This window comes from Sarcophilus harrisii, chromosome 3 (genome assembly GCF_902635505.1).
Source record: "Sarcophilus harrisii chromosome 3, mSarHar1.11, whole genome shotgun sequence".
Lineage (NCBI taxonomy): Eukaryota > Metazoa > Chordata > Mammalia > Dasyuromorphia > Dasyuridae > Sarcophilus > Sarcophilus harrisii.
Window position 1 is genome coordinate 545,915,237 of NC_045428.1, and position 27,909 is coordinate 545,943,145.

The 27,909-nt window shown below is 43.4% G+C and overlaps 1 protein-coding gene across 1 annotated transcript; it reads right to left on the minus strand.

The window, feature by feature from the left end:
* Positions 1-518: 518 nt before the first annotated feature.
* PEF1 (penta-EF-hand domain containing 1) lies at positions 519-27,243 on the minus strand. Its single transcript, XM_003765418.4, has 5 exons — positions 26,883-27,243; positions 9,218-9,518; positions 3,821-3,976; positions 2,971-3,114; positions 519-1,436 (listed from the first exon to the last, which is right to left on the minus strand). The coding sequence occupies exons 1-5, from the start codon at positions 26,904-26,906 to the stop codon at positions 1,207-1,209; spliced, it is 855 nt and encodes a 284-aa protein (XP_003765466.1). The 5' UTR covers positions 26,907-27,243; the 3' UTR covers positions 519-1,206.
* Between the last annotated feature and the right edge of the window lie 666 nt (positions 27,244-27,909).

Below are 27,909 nucleotides of genomic sequence, written 5' to 3' on the forward strand. Positions count from 1 at the left end.
TGGGCAGGGAGCAAACCCATGTGCTTGACAGCATAGGGGGAGGGAGGAGGGGAGGGCGGGCTATCCAACTGTGCTGCTGGGTCTGGAAAAAGATTCTGAGGATGAGATTCAGGTCCAAGTACACGAGGGGCCTTCATGTGGAAGAGGGATTAGGCTCGCTCAGCTTGGCACCAGACAGCGCAACCAGAACGGGGGAGGGGAGGGAGGGAGATGCTACAGGGAAGTAGATTTAGGTTCAACAGAAGGGAAGACAGCAGTGAACGACTCCTGCAGCAAGGGAACACACCGGGCGATGTCTTCTCATTCCAAAGAGGGGAGGGCAGTGGGCGGGAGCATGGTCACCCGGCACCCTCGGCCTATCTGAAGCACCCAGTCCGGACGCAGCACTGTGCTCAGGCTGGCTCCAGAACTGTCCGAGGGTCGGACTCCTGAACCCGCCAGTGCCACCCCTCCGGGCCCCTTTCCCTGCCGGGCCCATTTGCTGGTGCTGGTGAGAGTGATACAAGGACAAGATGGGCTTGTGAGGTAGCACCCCTTTATTGAAGCTTATGGAGGCGCTGGACTTTTGGCCCCTACAGACTGAGAACACAGATGCATTGGCAATAGCAGGCACATGGGCTGGGCGCAGGGCACCCGCTCCTGTTGGCCTGAGCAGCATGGGCACAGCACGGGGCTGGGCAGCGCAGGGTTCCGTGGAAATGCCCGTCTGGCCCTGGTCTGTTTCATCTGCAGACAACCCACGTCTGTCTAATATAAAATGACACACAAGGAAGCGACGAGAATATACATGTGGTGAGAGATGAGCTAGTGCAGACATGGGCCATCAGGAAAGGTCATGAAGCTTGCTGGTCCGATGGCCTGAGCTGACCGAGTCACTTGAGAGCCTGGGTCCCCCATCTCCCAGGCCTGGAGGCCCTGGGAGAATCCACAGCCTGAGGGGTCCTACAGGGGCTCGCTCCTCCCCAGTTCAGGGTGGCAGTCACCGTCAGGTTCTAAGACTCCTTTCTGGGAATGTTGCCACTCAAAGAACCGGGGAGCTCTACTTTACTTTGGGGGCAATGATGAGAGAGGGAGGGGGAAGGGAAGAAGCCCCGTACTGTTTCCAGCGGGGGGCAGGGAGTGGGGGCAGGGTCTCCAAAGTCCCTGGATCTCTGAGGCCAGTATCCGTTCGGCTCCGCCCCCAGGAGGCTCATGCGCTGTGTGGGGTCACAACATCCGGGAGGCTGTCATGATGAGGAACTCCTCGAAGCTGAGCCGGATATTGCCCTGCATGCTTGTGTCCTTCTCCCGGAAGGCCTCGGTCAGCACCTGCAGCTGGGTGCACACCTGGATGAAGCGGTCCAGCTGCATGGCGGGGCTGGCAGAGCGGGGGCAATACCGGGAAAGCAGGAGCTGCGTGAACTGGGGGCTCAGGTTATAACCCATCTGAGACAAAGCTGCAAAGAAGAACAAAGCCCCAGGGGAGCCGTGAGCCCCTTATCTGCCAGGAGGAGAGCAGAGCTTGGCAGCCCCCCGGCACCTTCGGAGACTAGGACAGACTTGCACTCATCAGGAGGGGAGGCCCCAGAACCTGCCCGAACTCACCAAAACAGGGTTTCTGTCCTGCCAGTCGCGGGACAGGATAAAAAAGCTAAGAACCAAGGTGGCTGCCTCAGCCCCAGAAGGGGAAAGTGAGGCAGGCAGAGGGGACCAGTTTGCCTGAGGTCACAAAGGTCCTGAGCGGCAGAGGGCCAGGCCAGCTCTCCTGGCTCCATGTTCCGTGTTACCTCCACAAATTTCCCATTTCTGTTCTGCCAACCCTCCTGGTCCAAGCCTGAGGCACAGCCCCCCGTGCAGGAGCCAGGCTGCTCCCGGCAGGTTCACGGGACAGACATAAGAAGTAGATGTAAATAGTCAACAGGGGAAACTGAGGCACGGATGGAGGAAGTGACTGAGGGAGGCATCTCCCCCACATGACTGTTGAGAACCTCATCTTTCAAGAGGGCACTGTGGTACCATACACAGCAAGAACACTGGATCTGGAATCGGATTCGGGCTGTCCCAGCCCAAGCAATAACTTCCTGAGAGACCACGCCACTCTAACAATTTCTCTGGGTCTCAGTTTCTTCACCTTTAAATGAGGAAGATCAGGCCGTCTCTAGGGTCCCTCTAGCTCTAACACCTGCACATCACCTCGAACACAGAGCTGGACCCAGGGGGCCCAAGCCTTTGGCCTGAACTGAACTATTCCTGGGGAGCAGTCCCAGCTTCAGGAAGCTTTCTTCAAACCTCACCAGGCCCCCTTAGCCTTGGTTCATGTGACACCAGAGATCTACATAATTGGCTATTCGAGGGCTTGCAGATAATGCTCCTCCATTCAAATTATCAGCTATTTAGGCCCCAACTTCTCTTCCTGACCAATGGGTAGAGAGAAAGGAAACTCAAGCCTGCTGCTCAGGTTACTTATCAGGGGCTGAGATCAGCAACTATAAGGAGGCAGTACAGCATTCATTACCTGGGACTCCCTTCACAGGTAACCAAAAGCTTGTTGTCCAATTCCTACCCAATTAATGCAGTAAGTAACCTCAAGACCATCTCCCTCTTTGCTGCATTAACAATGTGAAGTGAGTCTGCAGCCTCTGTCCCTTGTGACCATTTCTCTGTGGGAAGCAGTGGGGTGGGGGATAGTGGAGGACAAATATCTCCCCCAATTTTCCTTCCAGAGGGGGCACATCACTGTCATATGAGATCTTGCCCCCATCTTCCTAGGCCTTAGGCTAAACCACACAGTGAGAGCTAGGAGAGCTAGATGGATATGGGCCCAAACTCTTTGGGCTGGTTGCAGGTAAGCTGGCACTTTTTCCCTCCTTGGCATCATTCTCAAATGCCAGGCTTGCATGCTGAGTGTTGTTATAGTCAAGTGGGAAAGAGAGCAGGTCCCAAGGGGTCATGGGGCAGGAGGCTTGGGAAGGGTCCCAAGGCCCAGCTCACCTTGCTGCAGCTCATTGTAGCTGATGGAGCCTGAGTGGTCTCGGTCATATTGCTGGAAGAGGTTCTTCCACTGCTGGATGAAGGTCCACAAGGCAGAGAAGCCAAAGAGGTCGATCCGGCCTGTTTTCGTCTTGTCAAACATATCTGGAAAGGAAGGGTTAGGGCCAAGAAGACTGTGACCACTGAAAACTAAGGATCCCAAGCAGCTGGCCTGACAAGCCCTGAGAATTTTCCACCTCTCCACTTGTAGGGAGGATGACTCCCAGTATGAGAATGGGCCCAGTGGCAGGCAAAGCTAGAATGCGGCCTCAGATCTCCTGGCTTTAGATTTGGGCAGTTTCCCAGCTGCCTCTTCTACTTTTCGTGCCTCCATTTCTACCACTAACTTGTTGGGTTTTCTAGAATAAGAGTTGATGGGATTCTACTTTTATCTAAGCTAGTTCTTTTGAACCTCAGAGCCTCTCTTGGGGGCAGGAATATAAGAGTCAGGAATTCAGGTCCCCTCTGCTCTGAGGTCTCTTAACCGAATCCCTGAGCCCAATGCCCTTTCTACTCCAGCCAGCACCTGGAATGAAAGGAGGCCCCACGTTCTTGACAGGAGTCAGCTGGGAGGGCCCTAAGGGAAACACTCAAACCCTATAGTCCTTCCTGGCTCCACCATCAGATCTCCATCTATCAGACGTAGCTATTTCCCAGCGAGTCAGCCACTTTTGGGGAACTGGACAAAGGATAGACCAGTTTTTCAGGCTGAAAGCACAGCTGCCTCAGGGCCCCTGAATGTGGGGGAGTTCATTGGTTTGCCCTTTGGGGAACAGAGAGAGGAAGGATAGGATGGGGGAATGGGACTCACTTATCATCATGAGGCAGGTTTCATCATTGAATGTGGACCAATTGGAGTTGACCAAGGCCTGCTTGAGCTCCTTCACAGAGATGTAGCCACTGTGATCTGAATCCACTGTCTGGAACCAGGAATAAGCTTCAGGGTCTACACCAGGAGGAATGTTTCCTGAGAGAGAAAGCAGATTATGAAATCTGGGTTGAGCCTCAGATTCCAATTGCTAGGACCAAGCAATGGGCAATTTGGTTTTAAAGGATAATGTATATCCTCCCAGGCTTGTAAGAGAAAGAGCACATATCAACAGAGGATAAGCTTTCTAAAAGTAGGGACTGTATCACTTTTTATATTTCTAGCACCAACTACTAGGACTGACACAGACTGACAACTGCTTAATAAATGCATGTTGATCAAATGAGATATGATAAAGTTAAAACAGCAATAGATGTGGAGTGAGGAGATCTGACCTCTTGAGAAAGTCATTAAACTCCCCCAAACCTGAATGGCTTTTTAATGAAGGAATGAGGAAGAGAATGGGGGATGACAGCTCACATTTTGAAGAGAAGTGGGTAAAAATATAAGGAAAATCTTGAGTTCTTGAGATCTGTAAGCATGAGTTAATAAAAATTTAACAATTGGTCTACATTACATAACATTACATAAAAATTAAAAGTTCAATGATGCCACTTATTTTGAACTTTTTATTCTCTGCAGATCAGTCTGCATATGAATTATCACTTGTAGAACAAGTAGAACCCCCAAAGGCCTCTTATGCCGGGTAGGAAGTTTCATTAGCTGCTGCAGCTGAAAAGCTTCCTTCCTTCCTTAACCCCAGAGCTTTTGGGCACTCAGCTAGGCCTACCCGAGTTCACAATGGACTGACCTCCTAGAGGTTAAGGTTACCTCCATACCATGATGAAATCTGCAGGAAAATGGGGCTGGGGAGGGCAAGGTCTGCATTATTACAAATTAGAAATGGGGGAGAGGTGGAGAACTGAGAGAAGGTTTGTCTATCCATGCTTGAAACATCAGGCTTCCATAGATAGGGGCAAGAAAAATTCAACTAATGCCTTAATATGATCGAAGAAGTATTGGAGGGAAAACTGGACAGGTGAGAAGGGGCAGAGTAAACAACACAAGGAGGGTAGAGAACTGTTATTCTGTGTATGATTTACACAATAGAAGCTGCCTAAGAGACCACTCATGAAGAATAATATTATCTGAGTAACAGGAATGGGAAGAATCGAAAAATCCTCTCAGAGCTGAAAAGGACCTCAGAACACTGAAGGTCAAAACTGGGATGATATGCAATGATAGATGTGAAAGAAACCTTAGAGATTATAGGATACTGTCCACTCACTTTATATAGAAAGAAACTGAGGCCAAAATGCCCAAGTAGGACCATACTGGGGATGAGTGATGATTACTCACTGATGATTACAGTGAAGGCTCTGTCTAGGCTAAGGGTGAGAAGAAAAGAGGAAAGATAAAACCCAGTCTGATGCTGGATGAGTTAAGAGCAAACAGAGCAAGATAAAGCTGCTAGCTCACGAAGTGAAGGGCTGCTGGGAGCCTGAGCTTCTCTCCCAAGAGTAGCCTGTGTGTATAGACAGAAACAAAGTTGTGGGGTTTTTGTTTTTGCTTTTGCGGTGACACCATTTCTGTAGGGAGCTTCAAGGAGGTGCCTGAATAAGCCCCAAACTGCCAAGTTTGTAGATGTGTCCTTGGTTCAGACAAGCCATGGCAGTGCTGATGCAAGCTAATAGGGGGGAGGCCTAAAGTGGGCCTCTGATTGGGATGTTTGAAAAGCCTGCTTTGGATGGACGTGCCTAATTTCTTTTACAGAACCTTCAATCCCTGTCCTATCCCCTTTCTTTCTTCACTTTCTCATACCTGCAAGCTATCCTCTGTCTTCTGCTCTCTTGCTGTATCTCTTTGGGTTTTAAGGTTCTCTAAGTTACCCCAGCAGAATTAAAGGCTAGTCCTAGCTTATATCACCCCCTATTTTCGATCATGTCCTTTGCTCCATGATACAGCTCTAGGAAATAAGATCAGGTAGAGCTGATTCTCTCCAGAGTGGGGAATGTTAAGAACTAAGACTCAGACTAAAGGGTAAATAAAGTTCTAAAGAGTCAGGGACAATGTTGTTCACATATCAAGCAACATGTGACCCCAACTAATGAAGGGTCATTTTATAGAGCTGGACAAGACAACAGACAATTCATTTGGAAGAATAAAAGGTCAAGAATTTCAAGGAAAATATTGAAAAGGTAAGAACAAAAGGAGTCTCCATGGCCAAATTGCATTGTATATTAGAAAACTGTTGCCATCAAAGTATTTGATATTGGTTAAAAAGTAGATCAATGAAGCAAAAAAGGCAAGCAAGACTTAGAAAGAAATAATAAAGAAATAAAGAAAGTAGCCTAATGTTCAATAAATCAAAAGGGTAGTACTTTCTTTGTGACAAGAATTGCTGTGATAAGTAGAAGAATGCTGGCAGAAAACCTGATTGGAAAAGCACTTTAAATATGCTTCAAATGGATAAATGACCTATCCATAATATGGCCACATTAAAAAAAAAATAGGGGAGACTGGAAGCAGTACCTTTCATTATTATGGTTGGGAAAGAATTCAGAATGAAACAAGAGAGAGGGGAGATTATAAAAGGAAAAAAAAAGAAAAAGTAGATGTTGATTAGGTAAAAAATCAACTCTTTCTGATAAAAGTTTGATATCCAAAATATATAATACAAAAATGTAACACTAACAGCCATTTCTTAATATATGAGGCTAAAGGAATTCTTTCCCCCTACATGATGAGTCAGTCATAACTTGTGATTCTAATACTCCACAGGATTTCAGCAACCTATTTGGACACATCTCCTGCTCTCCGGCCCCCTCTGTGGATCTAACAAAGGAAGGCTGATGTTAACATAGGGATCATGACAGCTGCCCCACCAAGCCTGTCAGGCATTTGAAAGCAAGCACATATAGAAGAACTCTTTGACCAGTAATTGCTGCTATTATCCAAGTGTGGATAATTCTAAGGGCTCAGTTTAACCACTGCTGCACTGTGGTAGATTGCCCTTCTATATGGGAACATGGAATCCACAGCAGTCCTTATATTAAGTGGAAGCAAACTCAAACAGAAAGAAGTCACTAACCTGTACATAAAGATCCATGCAGGCTGCCTATTAATTTAGTTTTAAAATGTGATATTATCTATACTTCATTGTATTCTTATTTATTTATTAAATATTTCACAATTCCATTTTAGTCTGCTTCAGGTAGTACTCCAGACTGGTGCAGGTCCACAGGTTTCTGCCTTACCTCATTCATAATGCCTATGTACCACAATCTCTATAATCACTGCTAGATTCACCAATATTCCACCCATACGCCGATCCAAGGCAAATAGCTACAGTTTGGCTTTGGTTTTTTGTTAGCCACGCAAAGGAATCAACCATCTTAATCTGTTAGTTTAACTCTGCAACCAGGACTCAGTCAGTTCAGATAAGTAGACAAATCAAATCATCCATCTAAGCTGGGATTGCCCTCCTTTTTTGAGCCTATCAACAGCAAATGGAAAGACTGGAAGATTGGTTTGAGACACTAGGTTCTGTTTCTCTGTGGAGCCCAGAAAGGCCTCAAATCTCGTCACAACCTATGTTGCCTGGAAGGATAACCACCTTCAAGATGAGACCCATGCAATTCTGAAAAGGCTGTCATTCTAGACAGTCTTTTAGACTAAATGCTCACTAACTTGAGTTGAGTGAAACATTTCAATCAATTTTCTGTAAAAGCAGGAAGAATGGCCATGAAACCACCTGTTTTATCTAGGAGCACCAAAGAGAAGTTCTCTCAAGCCAGCAATTTCAAGGGCATCAGAAAGTCTATCAACAACCAAGCACAAAAATACCAGATCTATATTCATAAGGCAAACTAGTAATGATTCTGGGGGATAGACTATTATCAAGTAAAGGAGTGTACTTTAAATATCATCCTTTTCTTTTATCCTAGCATGACAGGTGAGTAAGTTACCTGAGGGAAGCAAGGAAACAGAGTTTGATATTAAATGCCTACCAATCCTTTCTCAATTCAAGTGAGTTGTGTCCATTGCTGCATCCATAATGGCTTGGTCTGGTAGGTCCACAAATAGTTTTCGAAAGAAGAAATGCAAATCATTAACAAACATAATTAAGAAGCTCTAAATCACTGATAATGTGCAAAATACAAATGAAAATACTTATAAGGTTTCTTTCTTAATTGCCATTGAAAAAGATGAAAAAGCAACAACATAGAAATAGCTCAGACTGGAGGGGCTCTGGGAAAACAGGCCGACTGGGATAGGAGAGATGTGGGGGAATGCACTGAGCCAACTGTTCTAGCAGGCAATTTAGAATTAAAGAGTAAAGTGAGCAAACCATTTATACCCTTCTCCCCAACAATTTCATCACTGGGAAGATCTGGAGAGGGATCCAATCAAAAGAAAAGCACACTAGATATGCAAAAATATTTATAGAAATACAAAAACCTAGAAATAAAATAGGTCTTATTAATCAGAAAATGGCTCAATAGTGTGACATCAGGATGTAATAGTACATTAATGCATGTTAAGAAATGATGAGTATGAGGAATTCAGAAAAACACAGAAGGTTTACATGAAATGATACAGACTAAAGAAAGAAGGACCAGGAGAACAATAAACACAATAACAACAATGTAAATGGAAACACACTAAAAATGGAGTCTCAATAGAACTGAAGGAGGAAGGTTTTTAGAAGAAGATAATTAATTCCATTTTGGGTGTGTTGAACTTGAGATACTGATGGGCCTTTATAGAAGGTGATGGTGTGGGACTGAAGTTTAGGAGAGAGAATAATACTGGACATATGGATACAGAAGTCTTCTATCTGCATAGAAATAATTGAAGTTCCTCCAACACCCACTTCCACCTCTTGCCAAAAAACAGGGACTGGGACAGGACCTGGGGGTGGCATCCACATTTAGAAGGGAGGCTATGGATGATGATTTGACAAAAGAGAGAAAAGGGATGACCAGGGAGGTAGAAGCAAAGGAGATAATGTGAGAGAAGCCAAGGCAGGAGAGCATCTACGGTGGGGGAAGTCAAAAAGTGTAGAAAGGTCAAGAAGGGGGAGAGACCTGAGAGAAGCCTTTAGCACTTATGAGATACCGGATAGCAGTCAAGTGGTGGCATTTATTAAGCACCTAGGAGGTGCAGGGCATGAAGAAAAGAGGGTACCTAACAAAGAGTCAAGACTGTAAAGCAAAGAAAACAAGACCAAAGCAGAGGGAATGGATTGAAAGTCCTAGTGAGGACACAGGATTTGTTCAGAAAGAGTGAGGGAGAGGGAGAGAGAGATGGAAAGAGAAGTTATACCTTTCCACTTACCTGCTGATGGGCCTTGCCCATAAGGTCCTGGCTGGGGGGCATTATAGGGATTTGTAGCAGGCTGGCCATAGGGACCTCCTGGGGCAGAACCTCCATAGGGTCCTCCAGGAGCTCCTGAGGGGAGCCCCCCAGGGTTGGGATGTCCATAGGCTCCACCACCAGGTGGTGGTCTGTAGGGCCCTCCTGGAGCTGGGCCTCCATAAGCCCCACCAGGGGGTAGCCCCCCTCCATACTGGGGATGTCCTGGGTAATAACTGCCTGGTGGGGCTCCTGGGGCCTGTCCAGCAGTTCCTGGGTAGCCCTGTGGAAAGAAAGAAAAATATTAAGAGTAAGAACAGTGACACAAACTTAGGAAGAAGCCTCCTCACCCCTGTTCAATGAATTTTCCAGCTCCTGGTCTTTACAAAATGTTAAGACTAGGACCGGAGTGACCCTAGAGGGATCATTGAAGGCTGTGACAAGCAAGCTAAAGCCAGGGCTCTTTTCAGCTTGCTCCCTGAAGCTCAGTGATCACACACCTGGAGGAGGCAGTGATCCCTTCTATCACTTACTGAGGTCAATGAATAAAGAAATGGTTAGGGTACCACATTTTAGGAAGGGCACTGACAAATTAAACAACACTCAGAAAACCAGGGCATCCGATTGGTAATAAGACTGGAGAATATGAAACATGAAGTTCTGTTGAAACCAAAGATAATATTCAGGAATGATAAGAAACTGATGATAAAATTCAGAGGAAATGCAACAATTGCTCAGAGGATGTGATTTGTTCTTCTTAGCCTCAAGGACAGAACAAAAGTAACATGTAGGAGTTGCCAAAAGGCAGATTTAGGCAGGATGCAAGTAAAATTTAACAATTAGAGCCATCCCAAGGTGAAGCATGAGACTTATCTCCAAAGTAACAGTTCTTAACTTAGGTCCATGAACTTGGTTTAGGAAAAAAGAAATGTTTATAACTATTTCAATTTAGCTGACTTTCTTTGTAATCCTCTGTACTTCTTTTATGCATTTAAAAGCATTCTCTGCAAAAGAGGTCCATAGGCTTTGCCAATGGGATCTAGTTCACAAAGAAGGTAAGAAAGCATGCACCCCAGGAGGGAGGTTCTCCATTACTTGGCATCTCCAAGGGAAGGCTGGATGCCCACTTTGGGGACATGTAGAAAAAATTCTAGGCAGCAACATATTACAGTAGGTAGCTTCTGAAACACCTTCCAGTTCAAAGATTCTAGGATTCTATTTTTCTTGAGAAAACATTCAATGTGATAGCATGAAAAAAGTACTGCCCTACAAAGAGGAAGTTTGTATACTATAAGAAACAAAATATCTTATCAAGAACTCCACTGATACACTGATGAATGCAGGAAAGATTTATTTTACATTCTTGCAAGAATGAGTGCCTATTTTAATAGACACACTTTTGGAACCCCAAAGGCAGTATTTTATTTCCTTTTCTGAAGGACGTCTCTCCCCTGATTCCCAATTAATTGGATATTACAGAAGTTATAGATGTGATTCTCTACCCCTCATCACATAGCCAGTCCCTGCCCCCAAATAGCTTACATTCTTATGGAGACAAAGTCCGGAGGAATTCAAATCTAAAACCTTCATCCCTCCTACCCCTGATTATTCTTTGAGGTTTTCAATTTTCTAATTTAAGTTTCATTTCTCCAATTTAATTTTCATAACTTAACATAACAAATGCCCATCCACTTCACACAATTCAGATCCTACTACTTGCCAGCTAAAACATCATGGGGAGAGGGGCAAATTCCATTTGTATTGAGCTTAAGGCCTTCAGAGCACTCTCCTCCCAACAACCCTATGAAAGCATATGATTCTCATTTTAGAAAGGATAAAACTGAGGTTTGGGAAGTTTTGTGACTTGCTCATGACTAGAGAACCAGAGCCAGTGTTCAAATCCAGGTGATTCAGGTACTGGGTCTTCTGAGAAGCCTTCCTAATTCCACCATTTGAATGATATCTCTTTCTCTCTAAATTCCTCATGACTCTCTTTCCCTAAATCCCAGTGCTCTCCTTTATGCTTATTTCACTTTTCCTTATATCATAATTATTTGTGTAAATTTTTTTCCCTTTAGATTATAAACTCACTGAGCAAACTAAAAAATGGGTCCTGCACAGGCTAATTGCTAGATAGAGTGGTTGAATGAATGTATTGAATAGATCTTTCCCAGTGAGGATATCAAATCTTGTACAAGGTATATCTACACCTGTCTTCTGCTTTCTGGGAGCTGAGTCCAAGCACAACCAAAGTTCAATGTGCAACAAGAGCCCAGGATCATGGACTGAACCAGGAAGTATTCAACTGAGAAGTCAAGGAACAAAAGTTACAGAGAGCCAGAGCCCAGTACCAGCTCCCTGAAACTGGGGCACACACCCTTAAGTTCTGTACAGAACTTAAATTCAGAAATTAAGGAGGTCAACATAGAGACTGCCATTCCCTTTCACTTGCTAAACCATGATTCTAAACATCCAATGAATTCTCTATCCCAGAGTTCTCTGCCAATTCTTCAGCTAAAGCGGTTAAACCTTCAATGCCTTAATAATGGTTCCATTCGGGCCTGTGCTGTTAGATACAAAGGTGAAATATCTTCCTCCCAATGTGACACATCTGGAATTCCCCTCAGGAGCATGATAGCATTAAGACAATCTTAAGATCATTCAAGGGTTCCATTTCTCCACTGGGGGCACTACAGTTGCACTAGGGTTTCCCTGAATCTCCAGGTTCTAAACCACTATTCTAAGACTTCCTAGTGGGTCTTTTCTAGCCTCATAAATTCTATTCACAACCCAATTTGCATTTTTTATACTTAGAATTATGGGATTACATTTTAGTTCTTAACAAATGAGCCTGGCTAATCCCTTGAACATTTGCAATTTTGATTTTAGTGTTTTCCCTGGGAATTTCCCTGGGAATCACCCCTTATAAGCTGTGATGAACCAAATACTGCTCCATGTCTTCTGGACACAACCTACTTAATTATCTTTGATTATTTAAATCTCCACATTCTAAATTTGGCATGCAAATTTTAATGGGAACCCCCCCCCCCTTTCTTTAATCCAATCATCCTGACATGTAGGTCTACTTGATTGGTTGTTGGGAGATCCCATATCAGCAATCTTCCCCAGAAGATTAATAAGCCCCTTATCTGTCTTCAATTTCCTAGACTTTTCCTTATTAATATAACACATAAATATCATCATTATTTTTTTTTTGCTGAGGCAACTGGGGTTAAGTGACTTGCCCAGGGTTACACAGCTAGGAAGTGTTAAATGTCTGAGACTGGCTAGATGGCACCGTGGATAGAGCATCAGCCCTGAAGTCAGGAGGACTTGAGTTCAAATCTGGTCTTAAATTCTGAAATTAAGGAGGTCAATGAAATGAAAATCTAAGGACTCTCCTAAACCTTCCATTATTCCTTCCTATGGGAGATAAAAAGTGTTTATCATTATCTGAAACGATATTTTCACTAAACTATACTGGGGAATAATTTGTTCTAAAATTATCTGGAAGACACTTGAAGCTGTGGCTGTTACCACTGGATAGTCCTCAATTCTTTCTGTTAAGAGATTGACCACTATTAGGACATATTTCAGCTTGCCCACCATTGGCATCTCAGTAAAATCGACCTAGACATTCTGGAAGGGTTGAAGGTCTGCTTCCTGTCTTCTGTGGGTTTGTTTCCTTAATACTTTATTATTCACTCTTTTTGCAAATTACAACTTCTTCACAATCTTGTTTAGTTATTGTGTATATTCCTACACATGTATTTTCTCAGCATTAGGTCACACATTGCTTGATCTCTCCAATGAACCGTGGTGTAAAATGGAAAGTAGTTCCCTGACAACTTGTTTGTTTAGTATTTCTTTCCCATCTGGTAGTAAACAAAAACTTTCTGTCTTTACTGTCCTGAGTTCAGCCAATGTCTTTTCTTCTTGTTTAGTAAATGAAGGAGTGAAGACATATTTCTTTGTTCAGGGTTTAGGACAGTTTGCTTAGCCATTTCTTCAGTCAATCTATTTTCTTTTGCCTCAAGTGTATTCCTGTTTTGATGTCCATTCACATGGACTACCCTTAACTTCATTTGGCAACAGCAAGTTTGTTAATACTTGCTTTACCAATTCACCACATACTAGTTCCTTCCCCTTGTTATTGAATAATCTTCTTTCATATGAAAATTTCCCAAAAGTATGTACTATCCCACCAACTACTTAGAGTTGGTGTAAATGACTCCCTCTATTTCAGCCAGCAGTTTTAATACATGATTCAGTGCACATAGCTCACAAGTTTGTGTTGATGTGTTTGGTAATCTATCTGGCTTTTTAATAATAACTTAATAATTATTATTCCCATTGATTATGGCAATATTGTATCTTTTCCCATTTATCATCCTAGGTGACTTATCAACAAACAGGTGATGTCCCTCTTCTCTCAAGTCTGAACATACCCGTCTAGACTGGTATTCAATGGTACCTAAACAACTGTGTTCTAAATCCTCACTTCTATTCGCCCCTTTCCACAAGAAGGGAGCTGGATTTACAGAGCAATACTTACCACCAGGGTTCCTCCAAAGGTGAGTTTTTACTTTTTTCCACCAATATAGTAGTGCCAGACACTGACTGAACACACTCCAGCCAGTCTCATGAGACAAGGTGTAATAATGCTGACAAAAGGGCCACTGGTCGTCTTTAACCTCTCCAGTTCTGAGTCAGAACCTCCAGATGAAATGGTTTGTCTAGGGAAGGGAGTGCCAATATAGCGGCCTGAATCAGAGCTTGTTTTAGTTCTTTGGCTGAGTCTTTCTCTTCTTGTGTCCATTAGAATATATTTGGTAGTTGTTCTAGCAATTTGTGATATAAGCCTTTAATTTTCTGAGTGTAGGAGTCAATCCATAATCTACAATAACCAGTCAGGCCTGAGAACTTTCTAAATTCCTTTTTATTATAATCAGCAGCATCTATTTAAAACCATCAGTAAGCATCATATGTAATGGAGACAAACTGCAACCATTCCCAATAAGATCTGGAGTGAAACAAGGTTGCCCACTATCACCATTACTATTTAATATTGTATTAGAAACGCTAGCTTTAGCAATAAGAGCTGAGAAAGAGATTAAAGGAATAAGAATAGGCAATGAGGAAACCAAATTATCACTCTTTGCCGATGACATGATGGTATACTTAGAGAACCCCAGAGATTCTGCTAAAAAGTTATTAGAAATAATCCACAACTTTAGCAAAGTTGCTGGTTATAAAATAAACCCACATAAGTCATCAGCATTCTTATATATCACTAACAAAATCCAACAGAGTTACAAAGAGAAATTCCATTTAAAGTAACTACTGATAATATAAAATATTTAGGAATCTATCTGCCAAGGGAAAATCAGAAACTTTATGAGCAAAATTACAGACCACTTTTCACACAAATTAAGTCTGATCTAACCAATTGGAAAAATATTAAATGCTCTTGGATAGGAGAAGCAAATATAATAAAGATGACAATATTACCTAAACTAATCTATTTATTTAGCGCTATACCAATCAGAGTCCCGAAAAACTATTTTAATGACCTAGAAAAAATAACAACAAAGTTCATATGGAAAAACAAAAGGTCAAGAATTTCAAGGGAATTAATGAAAAAAAAATCAAATGAAGGTGGCTTAGATGTACCAGATCTAAAATTATATTATAGAGCAGCAGTTACCAAAACTATTTGGTATTGGCTAAAGAATAGATTAATTGATCAGTGGAATAGATTAGGTTCAAGGGATAAAACAGTCAACAAATATAGCAACCTAGTCTTTGACAAACCCAAAGATCCCAGCTTTTGGGATAAGAACTTACTGTCTGATAAAAATTGCTGGGAAAATTGGAAACTAATATGGCAGAAACTAGGCATTGATCCATACTTAACGCTGTACACCAAGATAAGGTCAAAATGGGTTCATGACCTAGGCATAAAGAATGAAATTATTAATAAATTAGAGGAACACAGGATAGTTTACCTCTCAGACCTGTGGAAGGGGAAGGTCTTTATGACCAAAGCAGAACTAGAGATCATTACTGATCACAAAATAGAAAATTTCGATTATACCAAACTGAAAAGTTTTTGTACAAACAAAACTAATGCAGACAAGATTAGAAGGGAAGCAATAAACTGGGAAAATATTTTTACATCAAAGGTTCTGATAAAGGCCTCATTTCCAAAATATATAGAGAATTAACTCTAATTTATAAAAAATCAAGCCATTCTCCAATTGAAAAATGGTCAAAGGATATGAACAGACAATTCTCAGATGAAGAAATTGAAACTATTTCTAGTCATATGAAAAGATGCTCCAAGTCATTATTAATCAGAGAAATGCAAATTAAGACAACTCTAAGATACCACTACACACCTGTCAGATTGGCTAAGATGACAGGAAAAAATAATGATGATTGTTGGAGGGATGCGGAAAACTGGGACATTGATGCATTGTTGGTGGAGTTGTGAACAAATCCAACCATTTTGGAGAGTAGTTTGGAACTATGCAAAAAGTTATCAAACTGTGCATACCCTTTGATCCAGCAGTGTTACTACTGGGATTATATCCCAAAGAGATTATAAAGAAGGAAAGGGACCTGTATGTGACACGAATGTTTGTGGCAGCCCTTTTGTAGTGGCTAAAACTGGAAACTGAATGGATGTCCATCAGTTGGAGAATGGCTGAATAAATTGTGGTATATGAATATTATGGAATATTACTGTTCTGTAAGAAATGACCAACAGGATGATTTCAGAAAGGCCTGGAGAGACTTACACGAACTGATGCTGAGTGAAATGAGCAGGACCAGGAGATCATTATATACTTCAACAACAATACTATATGATGACCAGTTCTGATGGACCAGGCCATCCTCAAACGAGATCAACCAAATCATTTCCAGTGGAGCAGTAATGAACTGAACCAGCTATGCCCAGAAAAGAACTCTGGGAGATGACTAAAAACCATTACATTGAATTCCCAATCCCTATATTTTAGCACACCTGCATTTTTGATTTCCTTCACAAGCTAATTGTACAATATTTCAGAGTCTGATTCTTTTTGTACAGCAAAATAACGTTTTGGTCATGTATACTTATTGTGTATCTAATTTATATTTTAATATATTTAACATCTACTGGTCATCCTGCCATCTAGGGGGGGGTAAGAGGTGAAAAATTGGAACAAGAGGTTTGGCAATTGTTAATGCTGTAAAGTTACCCATGCATATATCCTGTAAATAAAGGCTATTAAATGAAAAAAAAAAAATTAAAAAAAAATTCCTTTTTATTCTTTGGAAAGAGCAGTTCAACAATTTCCTCAATTTTCTCTGAATTTATTCTCCTTTGTCATTCCCCAAGAGGCCCAAATACCTTACTTTCTTCTTGATATATGTAATTCACTTTTGGATACTCTGAATCTTTGTTCTCCCAGGAAGTTTAACAAGGCATTAGTGGCCTCTGCTATCTCTCTTCTCCTTTTCCCAAAGATTAGCAAACCATCCACATATAGTAACAGAGCAGTCCCTGGGGAAAATTTGGACTTCTCAGTCCTTGCTCCAATACTTGGCCAAATAGTTTAGGGGATTCCAGGAAGCCCTGGGGAAGGATTGTACACCAAAATTGTTGTTTCCATCTGTTGAAGGGATTTTCCCAATCAAAGTTACATTTCTACTATCCTGGGCCAAAGGGCAAGGCTCAGAAGGCATCCTTTTAATCAATTACACTAAACCATCCCTGATCAAGGGGAAATCTTACTGAGGAGGATATAAGGGTTGAGTTGAGGGCCCTTGGATTTTGGACCATGCGGTAACATCCCATCAGGTTTCTGTTGCTGGCAGAATGGAGGTTCGTTTTAAGGGGACACATATGGCTTGAGGAGACCATCTTTAAGCAGATCCCTCGAGTGAAATAAGGTAGTGTTTTAGTCATACCTTCCCCTTGGGAGAGGAGGTGATTACCTTTTCCCTCCTTCACTCAAACCTTTAGATCTATTTGTTTTTCTTCTTCAGTTAATAGAGACATAGTAATCACAATTTGTTTGTCACAAATCCCAATCTCCAAATATAGTTTTAATAATAAAAATAAAATAAATACTAATTTATATATTTATAAAAAAATAATAAAATAAAATAAATAAAAAAGTTTTATTATTAAATCTGTTCCTAATAAATTACTTCCTGCCTCGGGGATATAAAGTAATTGTTCCTATATTGCTTATTCCCCAAACTAAGGTTAGTTGTTTCAAATATCAGGACTGTGAACCCCTCTCCTTTAATTCCTGAAACTATCAAACTTTGGTTAGAAACTTTTACTCCCTCTGGTATAAAATTCAAAAGTTTCCTTCTCTAATGGTCCTATCTTTATATTTATATATATAAATATATATTTATATATATATCCCACAAGGTTCCCAGTGGGATCTGGAGTTTAGGAATCCTTGACCCTTCTAATCATCCTCCTTAAAAGTCACAAGGGTATAATTAGCTTTTCTTCCCTTTTTAATTCTGAGTACTCATGCTTGAAATGACCAGGTTTCCCCCACTGCTAGCATTCAACAGTTATCGGAGGGTAAACCATGTTTGGTCCCATCCTCACCTGCCTCTTCCTCCTAGTTCTCCTCTCACTTTTCCTCTTATTTTAACCTATATTTCCTTTTCCCTTCCTGACAAAGTTCCATTCTCTTTTTCATCATTTTGCCAACTATAGTCATCATTATGTTTGTCTTCTGTTTATCTTCTATTTTTATAAGTACTTTTTGAGACTCCCTCATTAATTCCTAAGGGGTTTTTCACTCCACCCATTCAGTTTTTAAATCTTTTTCCTATCAGCTGGTCAACCTTTGGTAACAAAATGGATCTTCAGGAAGTTTTGGATCACTGGGTCTTCAGAGTCCATGCCAGAATACTTTCTCATTTGATTCCTTAGTTTTTGTAGAAATGCTGATGGAGTTTCATCCTTCTCTTGTATTTCAAAGGCTTTTGAAAAGTTTTGGAACTTAGGGGCAGCATCCTTTATACTTTTAATTATCAGATCTCTCAAATCTCTCATGTGTCCTCTGTCTCCTGGCTTAATTTATTATCCCAGTTGGGGGCCAATATTTGGAATTTTTTGTTCAGCTGCCCTCAACTCCTGGATGTGTGTGTGTGTGTGTGTGTGTGTGTATGTATGTGTGTTGGGGTGGGGAGGGGGAACATGTCTTTCTCATTCCTTCTCCTTATCCTGCCTCTTTCTTCTTCTGAACAAAATGTTCATAATGGCCATTATATCTCAGGCCAGGTGTAAAAAAGTGGTCCTAAGACAGTCCTTTGGGATCCTCAATAAAAGACTTCATTTCTTTTTTATTTCTTTTTTGAAATTTTTCCACCTCTGTATTAGTGAGAGGTGCATTTACAAACCCTTTTTCTCCTTGTCCTGTGGGAGCCTCTCAAAGGGAACAGAGCCTGAGAATTTCCTTCTATGAAGACAGCATTTCTTCCCTGATAGAAGAGGGAAGTTCTGAATATCTTATCTACACTGCTCTAATTCTTGATGTAACCCGGAGTGGGCTGGTGCACTAGGGGTGACATTAAATGCAGTAAGACCAGTAGCAAAGCAGTCTTCTGATTGCTAGTCCTATTGTTCCCGGGATCAGCTGGGCCTAATAATTCTCCTAAATTTATTAAATTTTGTCCTGGTAAATCTAGGGGAATATGGTGGAAGCAGGGATGACAATGGATCCCAGACTTTAAGTTTTCTCTCTTCATTTTGTCTTTTGATTTTCCTGATCTGCAGATTTAAGTGGATACAACAGGAGGCATAATCTGATTCTTCCTGAGAAAAGGGTTTCTTTTCATTGACATATATATTAAGGGCTTGATATAGTCCGCTTTCATTCACCCCATAACTAGGCCAGGAAACAGCAGGATGTTTTGGCTAGATAAAACAATATTTAATCATTTTTTAAAATCTTTCTGCCTAGTGCAGGTTGTATCTTCTCAGCATTTCAACACACTTCCTAAGGGATTGTTTGGAGGAATGTCCTTAGGGATATTCTCATTATCCCTTTTACTTCCCTTAAACTTTGTATTCTTATTTCCCAGCCTATATCTTTATCTAAAACTTTCTGTATCAAAACTAGCCATTTCTTTCTTCTTCAGCTATTTTTCTCACAATCACTAAAACCATGGATCTAGACCCCACAATCGCTTTGTCCTTTCCCAGTACACACACTCAGTCTCAGGACTCCATTAGGATGCTCCAACCACCAAGGCGATACTTAATATCTTCTTTTCTCATTTTGGTCTGTGGAGTTACTTGGTTACCAGGGTGCCTACTGTCTCATACTTTCTCTTTCCTCTTTATGTTCCTGGATCCATAGCGGCCTTGTTCATTAATGTGGTACTAGGATCTTGAAACAGTCCATGAGCTGGGACACCCATCAGCAATACGGGGACCATTTAATATCAATGGCAGGCGTCTCCCGTCCTTCAGCAGCGGCTGCCCCTCACTCAGGATGTCAGGATCCCAGATGAGCCCCTATTTGCAGGAAACAAGCATCTTACCAAGAACTCTACAAAGCTGCTGGTGAGCCAGGAAGGACTTTTATTAACGTTCTTCTTTATTACCGTCCAACAAGTAGGCACACTCATTAAGACAAATACACAGATTTTTATTTCCTATTCCTGATTCGCATTTCCCTCCCATTTTCATTTCCCCCACTGGCTGGGTACCACAGCATTTACAGCCATCCCCACTTGACTCTCTGCCAATGTTTGCATCTCCCATTTGCCATATTCAGTGCTCCCTTCTCCTTATTTTCCTTAGACCTTATTTGGTTATAGTTCTCCATAGCTGCAAGGTGTTTGACTATAAACCAGTTTCAACCAGTTTTAACTAGGCTAGTTCCAGTATACTTTCTCAAGTGTGCTGTCATGTAGGCAGCATGATGAGTGATATACAGAAGCAATATTTCCAACCACATTGCCTTACTGAGCAGAGTACTGCACATAAAAGCCAGGAGAGATGTGTTCAAATCTCGCTTCATGTAGGAGTCAAGACCACATAGGTTTGAATACTATGTCAGACTTGTAAGTTGCACTAACCCCAGCAAGTCACTTAATCTCTTTCAACCTCAGTTTCCTCATCTGTTAAAATGGGGACAATAAAACTTCTATGCCAGGGTGACTGAGAGAAAAAAGTTTAGTATGTGTGAAATACTCTGAAAATCTTAAAGCAAAATATTATACTATACTATTATAGAGAACTAAATAAGAGCCCAACTAATAGGGCTCCCTAAATCACTAGCCTGAGACTTCCTGAAGAAATGAGGCTATGAATCTAGAAATCAGCAACCACTAAATGATTACGGTTGTCCTACAGTGGTAACCTGGGGGCCTCACTTGCTGAGGCAGGGCCCCCAGAAGTACCTACTCTGCTCTAGACAAGATAGTACATTGGTCTTGGTATTGGGACACTTGCAGTCAAATTCTACTCAGAAACTGACTATTGGCATTGAGCAATATATCCCTGAACCTCAGCTTTCTTATTTGTAAAATAAGGATAATCAAAACTTTTAGGCCTTAATTCATGATAGAAGTGGGGGCTATTACTATTACTGAGGTACAATTGTATAAGGCAATATAGTGTGGCAGAAAGAGTCCTTGAATGACCTAGAAGTTAGTCACAGATTCTCTGGGCCCTCAAATGGAGTGGTTTTGGACAAGAGGTCCTTCGTGAACCTTTTTCTACCCTAAAGCGGGATCCCCGTACCATATACCTCTCTCCAAGCCAGAAGGGATTCCCATGCTACTGGAGCTCCAACATCTACAACACTTTTCAGATCCATAGCTCCGGGTCAGTGGAAAGTTACCAGGAATATACAGGAACAGGATAAAATTCTCCAGAGTCCCACTGTGTTCTGCCTGGGAGGTAAGGCTAGGGAGGGCAGGAACAAGACTTAGTGAGGTATGAAACAACTTTGAGTGTAGCTGCCCAGAAGGTTTGGAGAAAAAGGATGGGGGGAGAGGGAGAAAAAGCAGGGAAAAATAATTTCTTCTGTCCTTTGGATTGCACCACTATTATCAACACATCACTACTCTCCTGATCTTCTCAGATAATTCAGTTTGTGCAGACATTCCCTCTAGCATGATTACCCACAATGAACAGTCACACTGTGCAAGTGAGGTCATAGGCAATATACAGTAGTTCAATTAATTAATTATTCATGAAATGACTTTCACCAAGTCACACATGGCATCCAAGCAATATACTCTGTCCTTTGGAGGCCGAACTGTTGTCAGAGATCACAGGCAAATGGAGGATACACCCAAACAACAATAGAGGCTGATACTCAAATCCTAATTATTCTAAAATTGGACTAAATTATAGTTCAATGCCATAATAAGGGTATAGACAATAAGTACTTTGAGCTCTGAGGGTACTTCAGGGAACTCCCTTAATAATGCTCACACCTGCCTAATTAACATCCTCTATCCACCTCTGACCTTTATACCTGTGTAAGGCAGGCAGGGCTGGCCCCTTTTACAGAGGACAACCAAAGTTCCAGGAGTACTGACATGTGCCATGTTACAAGGAGAGGTGAGATGGGAAGTATTACTTACAACTGATACTTGGTGAGGCCTTCCCTCTGTTACACTACTAGTTCTGATCTCTTGACTCCAAATCCAGGGCTAATTCTACTATGACTTATTGCCTTTCAAATATTGGGGATTATGGAACAAGGGAAACTTGAAATGAGCTAAGGGTGGTGGACCTGGGCAGACAGAGAGAAGGGAAGGAAAAGGGTAAATTCAAATCTGACAAAATCAAGTCCATACTATTTAAGACAGCTAAGTTCTGTTGTGACAGAATCTAAGAGTAGGTAGAATTCTGAAGCCTCCTCTGGACAGGGTGCCAACTCTCAAGCAAGTCCTGGATCAAGATCCATGCACTCCCCTCCACACTTAAAACCATTGGTACAAAGATTCTGCCACTCCTGAATAACCACACAAGTTCACCTTTCAACAGCACTTGAGTTTACAAAGTACATTCCTCACAACCATCCTGTGAAGTTAGTAATACCACCATTTTTACAGGTGAGGAGACTGAGGCTCAGAAATGTTAACTGGTGTGTGTGTGTGTGTGTGTGTATGTGTGTGTGTATGTATAAAATAGAGACAGACAGACACACACATACGAGAGATCAATCTGTCTGATGCAAGAATCTCAAGCTCAGGGCTCCTGATGCTAAAACAAATCCTTTCCACTAGAACACTCTGCCGCATAGGTCCCACAAGATAGACCTAAGAACGGGTGGGTCATGGGAATGGGTGAGGGGCCAAATTTTCCTCTCTCTGAAGCTCCCCACCTGGGATTCTAGTCTAGTTCTAAGAAGGTAGCAGAGGTCTCCCTAAGCATGTGCTCAAGAGGAACCACTCACCACTTTACCACTACATTTATTCCATGTGGAATCCTTATTTGGTGAAGTGAACTAAATAGCCTTGAAGGATCTCTCCAACCCTGAGATTCTGAATTGAAAGCCCAGCCTGCTATTTCCACTGTGACAGGATGCCCCAGTGACAGAGGCTGGACCATGGCCTGAGCATGGATAACATATGCTTCTCAACAGAAGGTGAACTGAATTTGTCTTTGACTGGGGCCACCGCCCAGCCTGGGTCCTGTGTCTGCACTTGTATTACTGCCCGGTCCTGAGGCCTAGGATGCTCTCTCTGCCTCATGGGGAGAATGCTGGGCTTCTCTACACATCTGGCTGCTTTTCCTTTTCAGCTTACCATCTGTCTATGCTGTGAGCGACTTGGATGGACCAATTTCCAGATGTCTCCCCAGTGAAAAGGAAGCCCGTTGAAGACGAGGCCTGTCCTTATTTTTGCTCATGTTTCAGGATGCAGCATACAGCAAGCACTTAATGTCTGTTACACACATTAGGCACTTAGACCATTTGTTGAATGAAAGAAATAAAAGAATCTCCTTCAACTTCCCATTTTGGATAATTCAACACATATTTATTAAATCCTTATTATGGTTATGACACCATAAGTGCTGAGGATATTAGGACAAACCCCAGACAGTGTGTGGGGAGGCAGGAGAGAAGAGAGGAGGAAGGGGAAGAAGCACCCCCATAAGGAGAGTATGAGAAGTTAGGTTTCTATAGACACTGTCAAAACAGAATAGAGGATGAACTATTGTTAAGATACCTCCATCCAATCACTGTGAGTCAAAGAACTGGCTAAACAACAAAGGTTCTGACAAAGGGGCTCAGGCTTAACCTGGCCCAAACCGGTGAGGATTATCAAAAGGACAAATAAGGACTGTAAATTCAACCAATTGTAATTAATTTAGACTATAAATCTAAACCTTGAAGGGAGAGATATGAAACTAAACAGTATAAAGCTTGCTCTTGCACCTGCATTTGGTGTGTGTCTTGCCACACTGGGCACACCTGCTTCTCATGAGAATTGCTGAATAAAGGTTTCTTCTCTCACTCTAAAAAAGCATTGGTTCTAACACTACTCCTGGACCAGTCTACAACCGGGGAAGAAGTGGGCAGCGTCAGCATGTCTACCTTACTTACCAACCCTGCTGAGTTCCACGGAGAATTTTGATATCATCTGATAAATGTATGAGTATGAACCAGCTGAATAAAGGTGGGGTCTGGAAGCCTTGGACACATACCAGTTTTACAACTTCAGTCAAGTTATTTCATTTCAGTCTGTCTCAGTTTCCTTAACTATAACATGAGATTCATAACAGCACTGACTTTCACTGACTTTGGTTGTAAGAATCAAAGATCATATATGAACAGTAGTTTACAAACTTTGAAGTATTACATAAAAACTATAAGAATTATTGAGGCAAGAGAAAATATGACTCCTTGGGGGAACCAGGAAAGATTCGTGCAAGAGATGGCACCAGAATTGAGCCTTAATAGCAAAAGTGAGGACTGCATTCCAGAAGTGGAACATCTTGTTTAAATGCAGAGATAGCAGAATGAATTCCAGGAAGAATTACTAGTTCAATCTTGCTAAGTCTCGTTTGTGGTGGGGAATAATATGAAATAATGATGGAAAGAAATGGAGTCTCTGAGCAAAGGGGGTTGTGCTTAATTCTGGAGGAAATGGGGACCTATTGAAGTTATTTGAGCAAGGGAGTGATATGGTAAAAAGGAAGATTATTCTGATATTGTTAGTCACATGAAAAATGGATTGGACAGAGACTAGAAACAAGGAGTCCAATTTTGTCCTGAACTATATTTGAAAAGTACATCTGAGAGGTTGTGAAGGCCTGAACGAGGCAGATGTGACTGGAAAGGTAACAGATGCAAGAGATATAGAGGCCTAATGAACATAGCCTGACAACAGGTCGGCTATGAGGATTAGGAGAGAGAAATAGAAAGGTGGGTAGGGCAGAGGGCTGCTTTAGAGGATGGAGGACCTTGTGTTCTGTGGGTCTCCAGGGAAGCACTAGGTCACACAAAGTCCTGCTGTCTTCACTAGATTTAAATTCCTCAGGGGCAGAGCCGCTCTTTCTTCTTTGTATCTTACCAGGATAAAATAGGAAAAGAATGACAAATAAAGGATAAAATGACGGGCTCAAGTGCCTTGTGTTGGAGAAGAAACGCTGGATTAGAAGCTGAGCTTCACAACTGGCTAGCTCTGTGACTAAGGATGCTTACTTTCCCCTCCAAGGGTCTCAGTTCCCTTACAATAAACTAAGGAGTTGGGAGGAAGTCCATGGTTTTTAAACTTTTTTGTGTCATGAAGTCCTTTGGCAGACTAGCGAAGCCCATGACTCCTCAAAATGATATTTTTAACCATAAAATGAAATACAGAGGCTTATGAAAGACAACTGCAAAGCCAATTATGCTGAAATAAAGAAGTAATTTTCCCCTCATTCAAGTGCACAGAACCACTGAAATCTAGCCTATATGATCTTAAGGTCCATTTCTAACTGCTAAATGCATCTATCTGAATTATTTACATCGAATCCATTAAACTTTTACTTAAACCCCTCTAAGCCTCAATTTCTTCATATGCAAAATAGGAATAGTGATAATTAAATCTACTTACAAAACTGTTGTGATCAAGAGAAATTATAGGAGTAAAGACCTTTAAAAATAAACTTTTAAAAATGACATGTAACTATATGATGACCAGTTCTGATGGATCAGGCCATCCTCAGCAACGAGATCAACCAAATCATTTCCAATGGAGCAGTAATGAACTGAACCGGCTACGCCCAGAGAAGGAACTCTGGGAGATGACTAAAAACCATTACATTGAATTCCCAATCCCTATATTTTTGCCCACCTGCATTTTTGATTTCCTTCACAAGCTAATTGTACAATATTCAGAGTCTGATTCTTTGTGTACAGCAAAATAACGGTTTGGTCATGTATACTTATTGTGTATCTAATTTATATTTTAATATATTTAACATCTACTGGTCATCCTGTCATCTGGGGGAGGGGGTGGGGGGTAAGAGGTGAAAAATTGGAACAAGAGGTTTGGCAATTGTTAATGCTGTAAAGTTACCCATGCATAACCTGTAAATAAAAGGCTATTAAAAAAAAAAAAAGTCATTGGTAAATTAAAAAAAAAAATGACATGTATTACTACTATTGTCCTTCTTATCATCTTCATCATTACCTACTTCACAGGACTATTGTGAAAATACATAAATTCAAATAAATGTGAATGACTATCATTAGTGGAAAGATCCCCAAGAAGTTCTGGTCTTGGTTCTGCCATTAATTCATTTGGACAAGCCTCTTAATGTCTCCAGGTCCAAACTTCTTCTTCACTAAAGATATGGGCTGTAAGGACTTAACATTCCATGGTTCTATGACTGGCGTTTAGGGGGGAAGAACTGCCTCAAAGCTGAAAGGGCTCAGGATCATACATCTAGGGTTAAAAAGGAGTCTGAATTCTTTTAAGCAACAAGACTCAGTCTTAGTCTACACGTTAACAGAGATCAAAGGGAAGTGCATTCTAAGAACCTGTTATCTTTCCTGTTCTAATTGCCTTTTGAGGTCAGAGCTGGAAGGGATCAAAAGCACAGAATGTCAGAACTCTAAAGGCCCCTCTAACAGGAGGTAGGGGCTGAGAGAAGAAATATCGGGCTGGGAAGGGACTTAGAGCCCGGGAGGTCAGAGCTGGGGGCGCCTTGGAGCACAGAACGTTAGGGATGGAGGGCCCTGGCCCTCAGAGCCCGGGAGGTCAGAGCTGGGGGCGCCTTGGAGCACAGAACGTTAGGGATGGAGGGCCCTGGCCCTCAGAGCCCGGGAGGTCAGAGCTGGGGGCACCTTAGAACAGAGTCTGTCGGAGTTGAGGGAAGGCCCTAGAACCTACGTCGGGCCCAGAACGCGGCACGTCGGCGCGACCGAGGCCCCAGGACGCGCTCCCACGGGCCAGACCCGGCGCGGGCGCCCCCACGCGTGTCCCGTTCGCTCGGGCAGGGGCGCCTGGGAGGCTCCGCCCCAGCGGAGGCACAAGTGTGACACCGCCACGGCCGCGACGCTCGGTCGCTCGGTCTCTGCCCCGAGCTGGCGTAGGCCCCGGACGGACCCCGCCCCGGGCCCCAGCCCCCGGGCGGACCCAGGCTCGCGCTCCCCCAGTCACTCACCTGCCCGTACGGGTAGCTAGACATGGCGTCTGTGACGTTACGGCCAGAGGAGGCACTTCCCTTCTACGCCCCCACCCGCGCGCTCTCACGAGAGGACGGGGAGAAGGCCGCTCGGCTGCCCATTGGACGGCGTCAGCGGCAGCTCGGGCGGATGTGACGTGGGAGGGCGAGGCCCTCGGCCGGCTAGCTCCAGTTGGAACTGGCCTTTCCGCCGCCTTCGGCTATTATGGCCCCAGTCGCTTTTTTCTTCTCCCCTCCGCAGAGGCCCTTCGGGCTTTCCGGATGGGGTCTGGCTCCCGGCAGCCCGCAGGAGCAGCGGGGCCCGGCTGGCCGTCCCCCCCGCTCACGTCACATCCTGACGGGCGTTCCCTGAGGGGCGGGGTTGGGCTCATCAGCGCCCTCTGCAGGCCGGGAGCTGCAGGCGCCGGGAGCCTCGAAGCCCACGTGCTCCTCCTCCCTTTCCTCATTCACGCACTCGTGCATCCATGCGCGTCCGTCAGCCTCGGGGATGCCTTCCCCTCACACTCGCCCTCCCTCCCTCCCGCTTCTCCTTCCAGTGACCTTGGGCCCTCTGCTCCCCAAGGCCCGTCACGGGCCCAGCTCTCACCTCTCACTTTTGCGCCGCCTCCGCTGGCCGGGCCCCGCTTGGGTGCTTTGCCGCTCTCCGGCTTTCCGGGAGAGGAGGACCCTGAGGCGGCCGGCTCCCCCCGGGGAAGTGTGGGCTGGTGCCCCGGGGCCTGGCCCTCGGCGCGAGCCCCGCCCACCTTGCCGCCTCGGGCCCCTGGGGAGCGGGCCCTGAGCCGCCTTGGGCTCCCCGGGGCTGGCCTCGCCCTCCTCACCGGGACGCGTTTGCCGCCCCCAGGCCTCCCACCCCGGCGCCCATTCGCTAACTTGTGTCTATTCCGTGGGTGCGCACGAGGAGGGGAGAAAAAAGCCCCGGGGAGCCGGCCGCGGGTGGGCGCCGGGAGAAGCCAGGCGGTCCCGCGCGGGCTGGAGCAGCCGCAGGCTGGGGGGCAGGTCCCGCTGG

What these genes read in the sequence shown, in the direction of transcription:
- PEF1 (XM_003765418.4), bottom strand. Translation starts at nt 26,906, where the DNA reads ATGTCTAGCTACCCGTACGGGCAG. An exon ending in CTAGCTACCCGTACGGGCAG is followed by an intron (nt 9,519 to 26,882) that starts GTGAGTGACTGG and finishes TTCTTTCCACAG; the next exon opens with GGCTACCCAGGAACTGCTGG. An exon ending in CTACAATGAGCTGCAGCAAG is followed by an intron (nt 1,437 to 2,970) that starts GTGAGCTGGGCC and finishes TCTTCTTTGCAG; the next exon opens with CTTTGTCTCAGATGGGTTAT.